The 19097-nt window shown below is 39.1% G+C and overlaps 1 protein-coding gene across 1 annotated transcript in view; it reads right to left on the bottom strand.

The window, feature by feature from the left end:
• Positions 1–19097, bottom strand: part of ITGA8 (integrin subunit alpha 8) — a 183143-nt gene that overhangs the window by 59757 nt on the left and 104289 nt on the right. Inside the window, exons 16-22 of the mRNA XM_035021565.1 lie at positions 14392–14447; positions 13824–13978; positions 12441–12578; positions 11878–11945; positions 9857–10004; positions 4615–4707; positions 216–295 (exon numbers count right to left, since the gene is read on the bottom strand). Of these exons, the coding sequence (XP_034877456.1) occupies positions 216–295; positions 4615–4707; positions 9857–10004; positions 11878–11945; positions 12441–12578; positions 13824–13978; positions 14392–14447 (738 nt within the window). The remainder of the gene's footprint in view (positions 1–215; positions 296–4614; positions 4708–9856; positions 10005–11877; positions 11946–12440; positions 12579–13823; positions 13979–14391; positions 14448–19097) is intronic.

The following is a 19097-nucleotide window of genomic DNA, read 5'->3' as shown; positions in this document are numbered from 1 at the left end:
AAATAAATAAATAAATAAATAAATAAATAAATAAATAAATAAATAAATTTAAAAATTACAAAACTGAAATAACAGAAACAAAGGAAAAATGATCTGTGAAAGTCTGGGTTCTAATTTCAGGAGAACTTTTAAGGTTAAGGAGCTTGAAGAGTGGCCATTCATTTCACTCTCTATATTGAATGCTGACCATAATTTTAGGCACTTAAAAATCTAACCTTCTGATTTGGAGATCGAAGTTAATGCTCATGTTTGTTTTCTCAAGACGTGGAACTGCAAATCGGAGGCCCAGAGAATACTAGAAGAAAAAAATCACAAGACACTAAGTTTATGAGAGGGAGGGACTTTCTACACAGCGTAAAAATCTTTTTTAAGTCATCCCTGCAAATCCCCATCCTAGATTGCTGTCCTTTTCTTTGCTTCCACCCTGGGTTGCTGAGAGGAAGTCATGTAACTAAGATGACAGGGCCCAGACAATTCAAGTCCCCGTACATTGTGGTTCCTTCCCTTCATTTAGCCCCGTATGAATTCTTCTCCGGCCACCTTCCTATGTGCTAAATTAAAAGCAACCTAAATATATGAGAGATGATTGATTTGGATAACAGTAATGCTTGTGTTTGATGCACATTTAGGTAGTCATTGAAATTATGGCTGTGAAGTCTATGCAAAGATGTGGAAAATACTTCTAATGTAATGATGACCCATAAAGAAACAGTGCAACGTGTTTCACCTATTGTTTTAAAAGTTTATCGATGGAAAAATTACTGTACAGGAGTGAGGGTGTATGGTAAGAAAATATATCAGAATAACATGCTATGGTTATATTAAGGTTATGAGTGTACGGATTGTTTTTTCCACCTTTCTTTATTTTCTCAAGTTTTGAAGCCGTTCTTCTTATTTTTTTAATTTGAGGACAGATTTTTACAGTGTTGGGGAAAATAAATCCAACGATAATATAAATAAGGAAGTAAAAATAAGAGCTAAGTAATTATATGACTTACTCTCCCATGTATTGTGGTAAACCTTACATGCCTTGTCTCACATAATCATGACAACCACCCCACAGGTAGGGACTGTGATTGCTGACATTTTACAATCGAGCAGTAATCTGAGGGTTAGGGAAATGAAGTTCCCTCCTCCAGGTGCACAGCAAGGGAACTGTAGAGTTGGAATTGAAATTCCTGCAAACTGACTCCGGGACCTGTACTCCTGGCTACCACGCTATGAGAATCAAATCAGTGATTAAAAACTTGCGTTAATATGAACCAGTAATAATATGAACTAGTAAATCTTTATTTTTATCATAAGTCATCATCATTATTTAACTAGCCCTGACTGATTGTGCTACCAGCCAGGAACTGCCCTAGTGGCTTTATATACATCATATAATTGCATTGCTCCAAATATTCCTAAACATGGGGCTTCTCGAATTTCAATGTGACTCATCCGAGGTATCACAACTGATAAGTGGCAAAGCTGGGATTCGAAACCAGGTGTGTCTAATTATTAAGCCAATGCATCCTTACGCTGCAGCCACGATGAATTCCTTTATAATACCAAATGTGCCATTTTCGGTCAGACCTCTGGGACTTTGCACATAAACTCTTCTCTTCTTTGGAAACCTCTTAAAACTTTTCCTGCCTTTTCTACTTGAAGAGGTTCTACTCACGCTGCAAAGCTCAGGGAAAAGATCCTCCTGCAATATACTGTATGGTCCCACAGGCCAGGTCAGGCAGAAATTTTCTCTTTACTCCCTATCTCCTTCTTTGCTACTCTCCTATCACTCAACCTCTGATATTGCTAATTTTGAGTTTCTTATTGAATGGGGATTGTATATTTTCATCTTGATGTTGTGAGACTCTAGCTTAGTATCAGGCATATAGAAGGGGTACAATAAAAATGGTTGAAAGAATGATGTGAAGGAATGTGCTGTTGTTTGCACAGTTCCAGTGATGGGGATCTTACTGTGTTGGGAAGAAGCCTGGCTAATGTTGGTCTTCGTTATAGAACAATTGATCCTGGGACAAAGACACAACAATGATGTGACAATTTTGTATCGGTAAGAGACCCGTGTGTTTTCAACTAGAACCGAACACCAGATCTCTGGGCATTGATTCTAAAGAACCTCTGTGGGACCACTACTTTTTTGTTTTGCTGATTGAGAGATTTTGCAAGTTTTTATGAATTCTTTTTGGCACATATAGATGTTATATGAAAATGACATTGCTACTTATAAATCAGAAGTAATACTTCTGAATACTAACTAGAATGTTTTATTAAATTAAATAAAAAGTCTCTTGAAAATTATTTTTTTTAAACATTGGGACTAAAATAAATGGTCCTGGTGATTTATGATGCTTTTTAATATTTAGGACTGCTTTTACATTTGGAATTTTACTACAATCCACTGAGACTATTTTTTTTTAAAGTACAAAATGAAGAAGTAAATAAATCAAAATGTTTTATAACAAAACAGAATGCAATAAAATTTGATGTATTTAAGGGCATTAAAGGGCGAGATAAGAAAGCTATTAGGTTTCTTCCACTACAGACCTCACAGATAAATGAATACAAACAATTTACTTCCTTGACTTCCAAAAATTATTTGCGGGTAAAATGGACTGACATCCTGCCACATAAACACATATGTGGTTAAGACCACACTGCCATTTTTACCGTCCACTTGGAATGTCCCCAGTGGCCAATTTTTGTTCCAAGATTATTCTTAGTTATTAATGATCTTAGATGATCTCTAGTTTAGATTTAACACTTTTAATACTGACAAAGGAATGAGCGCCTGGTCACCTCTAGTTGCAAATCCTGCCGCTACCATGTCAATTTCTTCCTCTTTGGCTTTGGGTAGACCTCTTCTCTACACCAAACTAGGTGGTTGGGTTTTTCTTGGACACTAGCAAGAGGACTTACTAGTCTCTAGATAAAAGGATTCTAATGAAAAATGTTCTAACTTCTCAGCTTAGAAATCCCATTCTATCTTTCATGGCTTCTTTTAAAAATCTCATCTCATCTGTTATTCATTAGTTTTTATCCAAGTACTTTTCACAATTTTGACAACCGGATAGAACATGGACTTTGTGTTCAGTCCTGGTTCAAACCTTGGTTTTGTCATTCAATACCTGTGTGACTTTGGGAAATTTATTTAGCATAATGTTTAACATTTCTCAGTTTCCTCACCTATAACATAGGAGAAATACTCAACTCATGGGATTGTTGGTTTTGAAAATTTAATGAGATAACATAAAAGACAGAGCACCCAGTGATGGGCTTATAACACAGAGGGCAATCAGTACATGTTAGCTAATAAAAATCTGTTATAGAATTTTATCTTTCATTTAAATATTTACTTTTTTTGACCCAACAAGTGAGTTTACTAGACTATAGCTTGGCACACTTCATAAATACCTGGGATCATGGAATAGAGCTTATTAGGGTGTAGAAAAGCAAAAATACTATTCTAGCACAATACCCTAAAGTATAAATTGGGAATAGGTATTTCTTGATAGTTTCAAATGCTCAAATAAATGTGAGCGATCCTGGGCTAAAAGGTTCATTTACTGCAGGACTTCTCAGCACCTTTAAAATGCAAACGTGCATGTGAATGCCCCAGAGGAGGATATGATACTCAGCATTGACCACAGAACTCCCCTTTAAAGCCTTATCTCAAGGGATCAGTACTCTTTGGAATATATTTTGGGAAGCTATTCTAATACAAACCTATGCAATTATAAATTTTTATGAAAATTTTTTTCAAATAGGCCACTTTATTGATAATCATAAATATCTAATTTAAAACAGGAATATGTATGTTTAGTTTATGCAACATTTAAGTATGCAGTATTTGCAGATTTCAGAATTTTTTCTGATTTATGACTTCATAAGTATTGCCACTGAGATATTTATTACAAGAAGTTACTATGTGTACTTAAATGGCTATTGAATAAAATAAGCTTATTGTCCACAAGTCATCCTGAATGAAAAGCTCCTAAATCTGGAAACAAAGAAAAAGAAGAAGAAGAAAAACATGCCCTTATTCTTTCAAAAGCACATTACAGATCATTATTATCTTTTGTTTTTCTTGCTACAATTTTCTGTATTATTCTTCAATTAAAATACATGGAAAATATAGACCTGGTAAAGCTAACTCAAAAGCTGGGTTATGGTAACATTTTAATATAAAAATACTGCGAATGATATTATATGGGAGGTATGTCAAAAATAAAAGCTTAATCTTCCTTGCTAAAATCTTTATGTTATTTCTTAAGTCATTTACTGAATACAAAGAAAAAATTGCAGTGACATTCAAAGAAAAAATATACCAAGAGAAAATCTTCAGCAAAACATCTTCATAAAGCATCTAAAAGACATGTAAGAGTAAAGTCAAAAGAGAAAGCATATAAAAGTATTCATCTTTTTGAGTTTTTAACCTCAGATTCCCTACCCTGTATAGGATAGAATGTTTAATCCACCACCCTGGTAATTTCCTGCCTAATTTGTTTTAGTTGCCAGGTGCTAACCTGCTGAGTGCTAATTGGGGAGCTTTGTACTAGCTCTCTTTAAAATTCAATTAGAACTTAGTAAGGGCTTCTAGTTTTCTCTTACATTTGTTCCTGCCACCATAGGGTTCCCAAGGTCACATACCACCATCCTGGTTACATTTTCCATCTTGTACTCACAGCTCAGTGGTCGCAGGTCCTGCAATGGGAAAGAACACCACCATTGGAGCTCAGGGGACAAATAAGTTACATCCTGTCCCAAAGGCAACTCGGGAAGCTTCTCTTGATTTCAAACACCTGTGCGGGCAACTGTGCCCAAGAATTCATGTGTGACCATTAACTCAGAAGAGAAACTTGAGAGAAAAAAAAAGAATCAAAGTTTAATTATAGGAATAAATTGGATTGGTAAACATACTTAGTGTGTTTCCCTGAGGAGGAAAATGCTTACTACATAAAATAATGAACATTTTAGAAATTATTTTCACTATTGCTAATGTTAAATTTGGGCCATGAAGATCACAGATAAGTAAACATCACTGAACAAAGCTATTCTTGCAAAAAATGAAATGACAGGTATTAGTAGAGGATATCATATGACTCGAGGAGATTTGCTCTGAACACAAACTCCTACACACCATGGTCCTAGTTTGAGATTATACAATCAATCTTAGTTCCATCCTCTAAATACTTAAGATGGGAAGAGAATACTTTTATGTTTACCTAGTGCTTCCTGCTCCCTTCCTCCCCCATATCCTATTCTTGTTAGAAAGTATAAAAACTCAAGTTTGAAGAGGCATTATTTCCCTCTAATTTACTAAGTGCCACTAATATATGCCCTGTCACCCTCATTCCCAGAGATAAGCTTGCAGTAGGAAGACTTTCACAAAGGAGCAACCTTTTGGGAATTTTTGTCCCCAGAGAGGTCCAAGGAAGAGGGTTCTGAATATGAGGACCATTGGTCCATCTGTCAGCTCTACTGAAATTTCATCTAAGGAAGTAATGTGACTTTTCATGTAAAAGTTTCAGAAACCGTCCTCCATTCCATTCTTCCCACTTAATTCAGAAAGACCAAGATCCAACACCAAAACAAAGAAGTGCTAAACAAACACATCCAGGTAAAGAATTTTGTAAGTAAATCATATGCTTTGAGAAAATTAACTTCAGGGAAGCAGGGGGTTTTGTATCTGTTCTATTCCCAGAGCCTAGAACAGTGTTGGGCACAAAGTAGTAAAGGGGAGATGCAGAGCCGAAGTAGCTCCCACTACTTCCTAAGAGGAGTCTGAAATGAGATAGACAGAAACCCAAGTAACTATAAAATCCTGCCTCCTGTAATCAACCAGGGAGGCACGACCACTGAAAAGTCTGTTTAGACTCACGAGAAAGGAGTGAATGACTGATATCTGGAGGCAATTCAATACATGCTCTGTCCAAATAATCTGAATGACATGTTAGTATTCTAAGCAGCTAAGAAACAGTTTCAAAAAGCTGGTAACATTCTCTCCTCTGAAAGGTAGAATTAGCATGTATTTAAATTCTTAAGGATCTGTATCTAACCCTAATTGTACAGAGAGAACTTTTGTGTTCGAATTATTAACTCAGTCCTGAAAACAGAAAAAAAGAACCCAGCAAAAGCTTTTCAAAATTTCCATGAGTCCTTTGAATATAATTCAAGGACTTAGTTTCTGTAGTAAATATTTTATCTTATCTAAAGGTTAAAAGTTATATATACATTTTTTCCAGTTTTCTGGAAATAGCTTTTTTTCACATCAATCAAAGATCTTTTCTTACCCCAGACCCTCCCACTTTTTCTTTTTTTAACCTTTATTTCCTTTCTCTGAGTGAAACAATGATTGTTTTTCTACATATTTCTAGGTTCTTTTCCTTAGCTGTTACAGGGACACGCCTGCTCTAATCCATTTATAGCTCTTAAGATATTATTCATTCACTAAAAATATTTACTGTGTACCTGCTGTTTACCAGGCATTGAAAAAAAGATCCATGTCCTCACTCAATTTCCAATGATCCTAACAATTGTAATAAGTAATCACAAGCAATTATAACAAGCAATGGAAACATAATCAGTGCAGTTGGAGTTTTAGGATAGGAGAGAGTCATAGTGATAGGGAAGTTATGCACCTAGATTTAAGGACCAGAGCAGCGCCCCCACGCCCCCCCCCCAAAGAAGTGACATCAAAGCTGTGGGGGACAGTGCAGATCAGTGGCTCAGAGCCTGGGATCAGACCTAACAGTGGAGGTGTGAGTCTCGGTTCTGCTCTATACTAGCTGTGTAACTTTGGGCATGTTACTGAATTTCTCCTTGTCTACCAAGTGGGGGATATGGACAGACTTGCTGTTTCTCTATAAGGCTGTTATGGGGATTAAGTAAATTAAACCCATATAAGATCTCAGAGCAGTGCCCAGCCCATCTCAATTGCTCAATAAATGTTTGCAGCCTCAATCATGACCGAGCTGAAGCCTGAAGGATGAACAGAAAGGAGTAAGCTGGATATGGGGGAGGAGGGAGTGTAGTTGGTGCGTCCGAGAGAAGGAACAGCAGCCGCAATTTCTGTGGCAAGAGAGCACATGGGTATTACAGGAACCGGAGACAAAATCAGTCCTGCTGGAATTTAGGGTGTGGGGTAAAGGAAAGAATCAAAGCCCCGTCATGAGGCTAAAGGAGTAAACAGGGGCGATAGAATTAAGGGCCTTGTTAGTTATTGGAGTGATTTGGATTTTATCCAAAAAGTGATGGGGACCTAGTGAGGGTCTTCAGCAAGAAGCAGTAGGGTCAGATTTACATGGTAGGGAGAGGAGTACCCTGTGTGGAGGCAGGCAGGCAGCGAGATGAGTTAGAAGACTGTGGTCATCTCAGTAAAAGATCACGCCAGCCCAGATGAAGGCAGTGACAGTGGCAGTTGGGTGGAGAGAAGAGATGAACTGGAGAGTCCGGGGCTGAGTGGGCTGTAGAAACGAGGTGGTTACCGGTATCATTCTCTGAGACAAGAAATGGGAGTGGGGGAGAAGCGTGAGTTTGGGAAGATGACAAGCCTAGTTCTGGACACGCTGAATGTGAGGTGGGTGTGAGGCCAAGAAAGGCAGCATGGGAGGTCCCCCATATAGCCAAATTCACAGACAGAAAGTCGAACGGGGCTTACCAGGGGCGGGGGGAAGAGGGACTTAGTGTTGGGTGAGTACAGGGTCTCCATCTGGGAAGATGAAAACGTTCTGCGCTAGGTGTTGCACAAGAAGGCACAAGAAGGTACTTAATGCCACTGAACTGCACATTTAAAAAGTGGCTAAAATGGTAAATTTTATATTATATCTATTTTACAGCAATACTAATATCAATAAGAATCATAATATAAAGCGCATAGGCCCTTATTAGAAAAAGTCAGCAAAGAGAAGTATGAAGTCTGGCTCAGAGAAAGAGATGGTCAACATCTACATTTTCGAAAAGATGAATGTTTTTAACAAAAGAATAACAAAACTTACAATCAGATAATCCTAATATGTTTCCCCCTGGAGAAAAATGTCTAAAAAAAAAGAAAAAAAACTTGAACTGAGTTTAAATAAAAAGGTACACAAAACCTCAAACTGCTTAAAAACAAAGAATAAATTAGAACGTGGCTTAGTCATGTGAAATTCAAAGACCGAGCTAAATCTCTGCCCAAGGGAAATTGATGGAAGAAAAATAGTTAAGGACTTCTTTGAGATTATGGATAATGTCTGTTGTGATGTTTACAGCCAAAGATAGAAGCGATAAACGTTCTCCCATATTTTCCACGCAACAAAGTGAACAGTAAACTGGATGTTTTGCTAAAAGAACATTTTAGAATAGATGCTTTGTTTAATGAAGTCAGGGGTGGAGGGACATGAAGGAATCAAATGAAAATAGGAGCGGAGCCCTGGAATATTTTTAAAAATAACATACTTGAACTTTTTTGTTTGTTTATACAGTTATTTGTGTGTTAGTGTGCATAGGTGATCTTTTTCTTTTCTTTTTTTTAAGATTTTATTTATTTATTTGAGAGAAAGAATGAGAGAGAGCACATGAGAGGGGGGAGGGTCAGAGGGAGAAGCAGACTCCCCGCCGAGCAGGGAGCCCGATGTGGGACTCGATCCCGGGACTCCAGGATCATGACCTGAGCCGAAGGCAGTCGCTTAACTGACTGAGCCACCCAGGCGCCCTAGGTGATCTTTTTCTACAAATTTCTGCAACAGAAACTCATAATGATTTTATGACTGCCAAAGATACACAATTATTACTCACCTGGGTTTATTTTTTTTACCAAGAAGATAATTTAACCAACACATAAACCACAAGACTAGAGGTGTGAGTAGAGGATTTTGCATTCCTTACGTTTTTAAATGCCTATAAAGTATCAACACCACAACAACTCGCTAACATTTCTTTAGAGGAATTATTCTTCACTGAAGTATGTAGTCATTAGAATGCTCAAACTCCTTGGAGTCTGTGGTATCTGGAAACCAGCAGACAGTTAACAAACTGTAGTTAAAAGAGTAAACCCATCAGCATGTCCTGAAGGAGCTCCCGTTGTGCCTGGTTCCCGTGAAAGAGTGTTAGGCTGGGTCTCTACTCTTGATTGTACATTTCTGTACATTTCTGAAGACGAAGCACTCTCTCCGATATCTTGCACTGTATTTATAATGGTTTTTTAGACCAAGTGGTTAAAAACACAGCAGAACCCGAGGATGCCCTGAGCGAGAAGATTCGTGGTCTGATAAGGAAAGATTATAAAAAACATTGTTGTCAGTTTAATAAATGGTGGCATTGCCTGACCCACAAATGACGAAGACCTGGCTTTTCTTGGTCCCGGTCCCAAAAAGGTGGGGCACGAAGGAAGAAAAATGAACGTGTTTCCTTTCCAGTGCCTGTCTTGGCTGTTATCAGTGCTCAGCTGGGACTGGTCAGACCTTCCTCCGTAAGCAGTAATGAAAACCAGACCTCCCGGGACCCTGCTTGAAATGTAAAGGAACTAAAAACAAAGGTCTGAAAACAGCCAGCGAGGGTGGGAGTGAGCAGGGGAATCAAGCTGATAGATTGCATTAGGGAGCTTCTCCTTTCAGCCAGTTGTATTCTCTTCCTTGCTTCAGCTCTCAATCTTTGGCCAATTTATCTCTGCACTATGGCCAAGAAAGATATGAATACTGATTAAGACCACCCCCTTTCCTGGCTCATTGTTATTATGATGACCAAAGTAAAGTGCCTTTTTGTCCTCCTTTATTTGGGAAGAAAGTCTCAGCTAAAATGGCTCTACTTAACATCGATTTGACTTCCAATATATAACTAGCTCTTTTCCTACTTCGAATAATGTGCAAGGCATTACCTTGTTGCTGCGTTCAATCCCAACATAATCTGCCGCTTCTGGTATTATCACAAAGAGTTCAGCTTCGTAGGCACCTTCTCCTTCGTTTCTTGCATTGATTATGAGCGTAAGATGATTTTCATCTCCAACGATGACCTGATGCTTATCTCTAAAAACGCAGTTTAAAAGGAATATTAGGTACCATACTTCTCTGGATTCGTAGATACCTTATTTAAGGACTTGGAAGAAAAGAAGAAAGATGTGGGAATATAAGACTTGGACAAGAAGATGGTTCATCATGAGGGTCTGGTGAGAAGAACTGAGAGGGGCGCCTGGGTGGCTCAGTTGGTTAAGCGACTGCCTTCGGCTCAAGTCATGATCCTGGAGTCCCGGGATCGAGTCCCGCATCGGGCTCCCTGTTCGGCAGGGAGTCTGCTTCTGCCTCTGACCCTCCCCCCTCTCATGTGCTCTCTCTCTCTCATTCTCTCTGTCTCAAATAAATAAATAAAATCTTAAAAAAAAAAAAAAAGAACTGAGAGAACCACATATGTATGGGCAGGGCAGGAAAACATCCTGGTAATGTTTAACAACGAGTTCTCAAAAAAAAAAAAAAAGAAAAGAAAAGAAAAGAAAAAAAAAGGGGAATACCAATTTGTAGCTGATTTCAATTTTTGAAATTTTCCTGTGTTGAGTCCAGGGGCATCAATTTCAGGCTACTGACCTACTTAATCTGTCAGCAAAAATTCCAGGAAATTTGACAGTTGGCTCACAAGCCAGGATGAGGCTGCTCCAGCACATCACTGAACACACACAACACTGAACATGCCCAACAGAAGAAGAGCAGTGGGAGAAAAGGGAGAGACGGTTTAGAAATGAATAAGGGAGGGGGTTGTGAATGCCAAGTGAACCGTAAGAGGGAAGAAAGAGGCAGGTAAAATAAAATCTCAAATGGCTGAATGAGGATTTCGAGGAAATTTAATTCTCTCCAAACCTCAAACTGAGCCAATATTTGGAAATGCCTTTTGACACTTTTGACCCTTAATCAAAGCTATTGCTTTGGATACTGGCTAAAATGGGAAGTTTGGGAAAAAAATCCCCTGAAAGGTTGCCAAGCAGATTCCAAACACTGGTGGTGGGATGGGCCTTGGGTGTGTGTGTGTTGGGGTGTGAGGAGCATGAGTCTGCTGCTTTTTCAAACGGAGGATGTTTTATCTTGGTCTCATTTCTTTCCATAACAAAATGTAGTGCAGTTACCAGTGCTGGATTGGTGACTCTCCATTACAGGCAACTGGGAGGCCCTTTGATTCTTTCCTTTTTTTTTTTTTAAAGACTTTGTATTTATTCAGAGAGGGAGAGAGAGAGAGAGAGAGAGAGAGAGCATGAGCAGGGAGGAGGGGCAGAGGGAGCCCCACTGACCAGGGAGCCTGACAACGGGGCTCCATCCCAGGACCCTGGGATCATGACCTGAGCCAAAGGCAGACACTTAACCCACTGAGCCACCCAGGGGTCCCGAAGCACTCTGATTCTTAATTTGATTTGGGGACACCTTCTGCTTTACTCCACAGAGTGCCATTAATTTTTCTTTTTTCAGAAAATTAAAAAGTTGATTTCATTTTGACAATTTCAAGGATGCTTTTGAGTCATGAGGTGCTGCAAAAGCTAGTTTGGGTAAGGTGTAGATACAACCAGCCTGAGTCTTGGCTCCCAGGACTGAGGCAAGTACATACAACCTGAATCACCCCCCACCCCCCACCCAGAGGGGTTCACTTTGAACAAGCACTTTTCCCCCCACTTTTGCTGAAAGATGAAACAGCCCAGGCAAAATCTTAGGGTATGTCACTTGATACCAGTGACAAAGAACTGACCCAAACACAGGCTAACCCAAAGTGTAGCCAAGCTCAAGAATTTCATGCAGAGTATTTTTTTTTTTTTTTTTTTTTTGGGTAGTAGTAGTTGGAAGTGTATACTTTCTCCAGAGAAGCTTTAAATAAACACCTGTATTCCATTAGATAAAGCGCACATGTTTATTTATTTAAACTTACGGTCTAGCTGACAGCTTCAGGTCAGGAATGCACACGTTGTCTTTGCCACAATCCACCAGGATGTGAGCCTGTGTTGTGCAAACGGGCATCAGGATTAATCTGGGAAAAGCTGAATCACATCTTTTTTCTTGAAAAGTATGAGCGATTCCACAAATTAAAGCAAAGCCTTCATTCCACTTGGCGGCCTGATTTGGCCCCGCTAGACACCCTAGGCTAGGCAGTGATCCCCCAACACGGCCTCATTGACATCATAGCCCGATTCCCCTTCCTTCTGCCGTGTCCCTAAAGAAGGCCACTCTGGCGGTGTTTTGAGGATCACAAGCTGTATTTCCTCCCTTAACAGCCACAGTTTGAACAAATTAAATCTCGGCTGCTCGAGGGGAAGGACTTCTGAAAACACGATGATGCAGTGTTTCAGGAAACACGTTAGGAAAATCTCCCCAGTGGGACGAGCTGGTGTGCAGGAATGCAAACGCAAGAGGCTGGGTTTGGTGTTAAAGTCACAGGAGCGATGCCCGGGGGCCTGACTGGGAATCAACCATCCCAGATTGTCAGGGACCTACCTGTTGGGTCACGGTGTTTTCCATGTAGTAATTCAATATCGGTTGCACTTCTGGGCCTTCTTTAAAGGTGGATTCATCCAAACTGTAGTTCAAGCTAATGTTGATTGGAGATAATTTATCTCGGAATTCAGTTTCATCCTAGGGAAAATAATCACACGCTCAAGGAAGGCTCCAGGAAATAGCTACAAGATGTTAGCCCTTGAAAGGCAGGCGACATTTGACTTCAGCCAGTGGAAGTGAATGGTCAGGTGATTATCACGGCAGCAGGCTTAGGTTCATGTGGGATGTGGTAGGCAGCTTAATTAATACACGTTCAGGGATGAAATCGTTTAGGGCTGGGGCTTCATTGAAATATATGCTTTGGGAGTCAATCTTCAGGTTCCCATCCAGATGGGTCAAATTGCAAAGGAAAAAAAAAAAAAAACCCTACTTATATATGTAATAGGTGTCATGGAAAACTTCGTGAATTGGGATTTTTGTTTTCGTGAGGTTGGCAGCATTTACGAGTCCTCGTGGACTCAGGTGGAGAAAACATCTTGATTCTCCTCCTGTCTTGTCATCTCTTTAAGCCTGCATGAACTTCAAAACACCTTCAGCGCCCTTGAAGCTTCCTCAGAAAATGAAACAGAACCCGCTTCAGAGTGGAGGGGGTAACAGAAACAGAGGTCCTGAGCACACAGGAACACCTCAGACCACGCAGAGGAAATGCCACCTTCAGATGTGTGCCAGTCACGGTCATAATGAGACTCAAGAGTCATGCGCCCAGCTTTTCATTCTAGAGCATTCTAGAGCGCGTTTGTGAACTCTGCCCTCACTGGGTTCTCTCATCCCCTCACTAAGTCCCGTTAAGGGAGGAGACAAAACGAGAGAGAGAGTGATAAACCCCACAACTGCTCAGAAGCTGGAATAATAGTGTTATAAATATTTTGGCTCTTCTATTTCATGGTAGGCTTTGGAGTTATTGTAAATATACATTTCTTTAAAAATATAATTACCAATTACTTTCAATAAAAGTGTTGAATTGCCTAAACGTTTTCCCGAGTTGGCTCTGAAATGCGCATTGATAACATCTGGCCAAACATAACTCACGTTTATGGTTTTTTTGGGAGGGAGGCGGTGAAAAATGAAAACCACTCAAGTTAGTATCAGTATCAGGATAGTGTGCAAGACAGAAAGAAGCCTCGGGAATGAACAGCCAGACACCATCAGGTCAGCTGCCTCGGAGCTCAAGAATGGAGCGAGGGGCCTTGTAATAGAGTTTGCTCCTATAAAAGGAAAATAGATGTGGATCTCTGTGGACAAGTACAATGATTCCATAGAGAAAAATGGTTGGAATTTGAATCTGAACGTTAGAGGCCAGAAAGGTGATTCTGGAACACTTACTCGGAGGTAAACGACAAAATCCTGGCAGTGGAGGGATTTCTGCCCCTTTATGGGAAGGGGGAAGATGCGATGGGACTGATGGTTGTCAAGGAAGAGCGTGCGCTTAATGGCTCCTTTTTGTTTTAGGGAGTCTACGTGCACCTCGGCAGTCAAGCCTAGGGACCGAAATAAAGCAAATATAATCAGGAAAGGAAATGTATTCAGTGAATGCAGTGCTTGAATGAATTTCTATTTCAACTTGCTTACTAAGAAAACATTGTTTTCATAGTTGGATCAAAAACAATACACGAGCTGAAAAAAAGTTTTAGAAAATACTCTCCAAACTGAGAACCTTATTTTGTAATGGTTTTACGGTCATTCCCCCCCCCCAATTATTATATTTGTTTTTAAAGATAACATTAACGCCAATCATTCAAGTAGTAGTTTTGTAGAAGTTTCCATATATACAATAGAAATCTTGATATTAAGAAAGGGCTCTTTCAAAGTTTTCTATAGTCTGTGCCAAGAAATGCTTATTGTTAACTTTTCTTGGTATAGTACAGGAGCGTAAAAATGAAAACATGCTCACCTATTGGATTTGAAATGCTCTGGCCTGTTACAGATGCACATACTCTTAAAGAGAAGCTAAGGAAAATAAAGAGTCAAGTTAGTAAAGTTTTGAATCTGAAGTAGAAATCTTACTTTATCTCACCCAAGATAAAATGAATACATCATTTTTCCTCTGTACTTCTCATTATACACACGCACAGCTAACTAAAGATACATATATATGAAAAATCTATCATCTATTATCTATCTATCTATCTATCTATCTATCTATCTATCTATCTATCTATCGACCACAACACTAACACAATCAAGATGGGTAACATTAATACATCGGAAGGTAATACTTTAAAGTATTCCTAGAAGGTAACTGATTTAATCAATGGATTAAGTAATCAATTACTTGCTGCTTTTATTCCATAAATACATAAGAACATTGCCCCTGTATTAGGGAGGGAAGAATAGGCATATAGGAGGGGAACAGCTAGTGGTAGAGCCCGGGGATGAGCAAGAACATGAGTCCATTTGAGGAACCCACAGAAATTCAGTTTGGTTGGAGCGTTGGAGCAAGGTGGGGAAGCTCGAGGAGGCCAGGCTGGTTGGGTTGGTCTACAGGGAACAGGGCTTTGAAAGTCATGTTAAAGAGTTTGGACTTCATCCTAAGAGGCACAGAGCACCATGAGATGATTAACCCGCATCTCCACTCGGCTTAGGAGGAGGAGGGAACCTGGTGGTAACTTGCTAGGTGTGGGTAAAATTTGAGGCAGAGATCCTACAGGAGGGCGGTGGGGGGGTGGGTAGAGAAAGAACGTGAGTTGCTGAGCGTGGCTGTCTCAAGCTAGGTAGGCACAATGATGTGGTGTGTAGACACAATAAAGAGAGGGCAGACATGCACAAGAGACACGTTATAGTTTTGCCTAGAACATGATCTAAACTCAATCCAGAGAGACATCTGCCATGGCTTGTAGGATGACCCACCCTGGGACCTATTCTGTGGCCAAAGACGGAACGAGAAATGACCAGTCGTCTCTGTCTGACTTTGCAGCACGTGCTCACGTCCCTCCTGAAACACGTCAAGCCCTAAAAAGCCAGCATTCAAGAGGGGGCTTTTTCACATTTCCAAGAAAGTGAAAATATAAGAAAATACTTAAATAATGATTTAAAGACAGTCTTCATGATTTTACTAATAAGATAACTATAGTAGGATTGGAATATTTCGACAGCATCCCAAAGCTGTAAATAATCCCTAATCATACTTTAATTATGTGTCAGCTTCCTGCGTGGAATATAATGAAAATGTGTCACATCTGGGATTCATCTATCTGCCGTGACCTCAGTCAGTGTCTCCCCTCAGGGTAAATAATTTGCCACATGCCATTAAAAGCCAATAGTTTCCTGAGATGTTTCTGCTATTACAACTGCTTGTACCACTTTGCCTGAGAAATCACAAATTCCCGCCCACTTCTACTTCAATTAGAATTATTTAAGAAAGATGGAATAGTTAACCCTATCTTTAGATTCTGCAGCATATCTGGCTTTCAAAATCGAGTTTTTTTTCTGTGTCCCTCTTTTTTTGGGGGGAGTACCTGGTTGCTTGTCAAAATCAGAGACAAAGTTCATTAACTTTTACAAGAGAAGTTCCTATTTGTAATGAAATCATCAGCCTATGTAAATTAAAATAATTTTATATATGGTATTTTGTTGAACATGAACAATTCAATAGTAATAAAGTTTCTGGAAGAGAAATAAAGATCTGGAGGTGAACATTATTTTTTCTTTGTGAGAAGGTGTTTGATGGACAAACAGATTAGCAGCTGATTTATGAATGATACCAATTACACGTCAGTGTTGTTCTATATTTCTTAGTTCTCTCTCTCTGTTACCTCCCTATCATTAGCTGGATGACTGTGATTTTTTTCATACAACTTTAAAATAACTGCTATAACTTAACTGAATTGTTGATAACAACACCTCAGCCTAAACCTGCCAGTTTCTAGATGTCTTTCATAGAACAGTCACCGAGTCAAAACATTCCAAGCACCTTGTTCTGATGTAAAAGGAAAGCCTCAAAATCTCATAGTACTGAACCAAAATATTCATTCTTTTTTTTTTAAAGATTTTATTTATTTATCTGACAGAGAGAGAGATAGCGAGAGCAGGAACACAAGCAGGGGGAGTGGGAGAGCGAGAAGCAGGCTTCCTGCTGAGCAGGGAGCCCGATGTGGGACTCAATCCCAGGACCCTGGGATCATGACCTGAGCCGAAGGCAGACGCTTAACGACTGAGCCACCCAGGCGCCCAATATTCATTCTTTTTAAGAAAAGTTTTATTATTGGGGTGCCTGGCTGGCTCAATCTGTAGAGCATATAACTCTTGATCTCAGTGTCCTGAGTTCAAGCCCCACATTGGGTGGGGAGCCTACTTAACAAAAAAGACATAGTCCTATCAGATATCAAAAAATGTTATGAAGTTATGATAAATAAAGCATTATTAATGAAATGTTTATTATTGAAATATAGTTGATATATAATGTTATATTTGTTTCAGGCAAATAACACAATGATTCGACAACTCTATTATCTTACTTAGTGCTCACCATGGTAAGTGTAGCTACCATCTATCACCATACAAATTTAAAACAAATTTTTGACTCTATTTCCTATACTGTCTTTTTCATCACTTTTATTTATTTATTTATTTTATAACTGGAAGTCTGTACCTCTTAATCTCCTTCATCTATTTTGCTTATCTCTCTTACCCCTCCTCTCTGCCAACTACCTGTTTGTTCTCTGTATGAGTCTGTTTTTTTGTTTTGTTTTGTTTTTTAGATTCCACATATAAGTGAAATCATGATATTTGTTTTCTCTGTCTGACTTATAATAACTTAGCATAATATCCTCTAGGTCCATCCATGTTGTTACAAATGGCAAAATCTCATTCTTTTTTTTAATGGCTGAGTATTCTTCCACTGTAAATAAATACACCACATTTTCCTTATCCATTCATCTATGGAGGGACACTTGGGTTGCTTCCATATCTTGGCTATTGTAAATAATGCTGCAATAAACATAGGGGTGAGTATATCTTTTCGAATTTTAGTGTTTTTGTTGAAATATTCATTCTGAATTTAGCAAAATATACATTGTACATAAACCTACACATATATTCACTATGTGTTTTATATACCAGAGAATTGGGTCCACTCACATGTCTATATCTAATTATGAAGTACCCTTAAGTTGTCAGGGAAAGCTGTGATCTAAAATTAATTAGAGTTAAATTGCAAACTTGAATTTATGATCACATTCAATATGGTACATTAGTCTGAATAGGTCTGATTGGAAATACATTAGAAGTCAGGACGATACATGACAAAACCTGAACAGACCTATAACCACTAAGGAAATTGAAGCAGTCATCAAAAATCTCCCAACAAACAAAAGCCCAGGGCCAGATGGCTTCCCAGGGGAATTCTACCAAACATTTCAAGAAGAATTAATACCTATTCTTCTGAAACTGTTCCAAAAAATAGAAATGGAAGGAAAACTTCCAAACTCATTTTATGAGGCCAGCATTACCTTGATCCCAAAACCAGACAAAGACCCCCTCAAAAAGGAGAATTACAGACCAATATCCCTGATGAACATGGACGCAAAAATTCTCACCAAAATACTAGCCAATAGGATCCAACAGTACATTAAAAGGATTATTCACCACGACCAAGTGGGATTTATCCCTGGGCTGCAAGGTTGGTTCAACATCCGCAAATCAATCAATGTGATACAATACATTTACAAAAGAAAGAACAAGAATCATATGATCCTCTCAATAGATGCAGAAAAGGGTTTGACAAAGTACAGCATCCTTTCTTGATCAAAACTCTTCAGAGTATAGGGATAGAGGGTCCATACCTCAATATCATAAAAGCCATGTATGAAAAACCTACAGCAAATATCATTCTCAATGGGGAAAAATGAGAGCTTTCCCCCTAAGGTCAGGAACGCGGCAAGGATGTCCACTATCACCACTGCTATTCAACATAGTATTGGAAGTCCTAGCCACAGCAATCAGACAACAAAAAGAAATCAAAGGCATCCAAATTGGCAAAGAAGAAGTCAAACTCTCACTCTTTACAGATGATATGATACTTTATGTGAAAAACCCAAAAGACTCCACCCCAAAACTGCTAGAACTCATACAGGAATTCAGTAAAGTGGCAGGATATAAAATCAATGCACAGAAGTCAGTGGCATTCCTATACACCAACAACAAGACGGAAGAAAGAGAAATTAAGAAGGAGTCGATCCCATTTACAATTGCACCCAAACCATAAGATACCTAGGAATAAATCTAACCAAAGAGACAAAGGATCTGTACTCAGAAAACTATAAAATACTCATGAAAGAAATTGAGGAAGACACAAAGAAACGGAAAAACGTGCCATGCTCATGGATTGGAAGAACAAATATTGTGAAGATGTCAATGCTACCTAGAGCAATCTACACATTCAATGCAATCCCCATCAAAATACCATCCACTTTTTTCAAAGAAATGGAACAAAAAATCCTGAAATTTGTATGGAACCAGAAAAGACCCCGCATAGCCAGAGGAATGTTGAAAAAGCAAAGCAAAGCCGGCGGCATCACAATTCCGGACTACCAGCTCTATTACAAAGCTGTCGTCATCAAGACAGCATGGTACTGGCACAAAAACAGACACATAGATCAA

The sequence above is a fragment of the Mirounga leonina genome, unplaced genomic scaffold (assembly GCF_011800145.1).
Source record: "Mirounga leonina isolate KUSES-001 unplaced genomic scaffold, KU_Mleo_1.0 Mir_175, whole genome shotgun sequence".
NCBI classification, from domain to species: Eukaryota; Metazoa; Chordata; class Mammalia; order Carnivora; family Phocidae; genus Mirounga; species Mirounga leonina.
The sequence above is the reverse complement of the archived record's forward strand: the minus strand, read 5'-3'. Positions and strand labels throughout refer to the sequence as shown.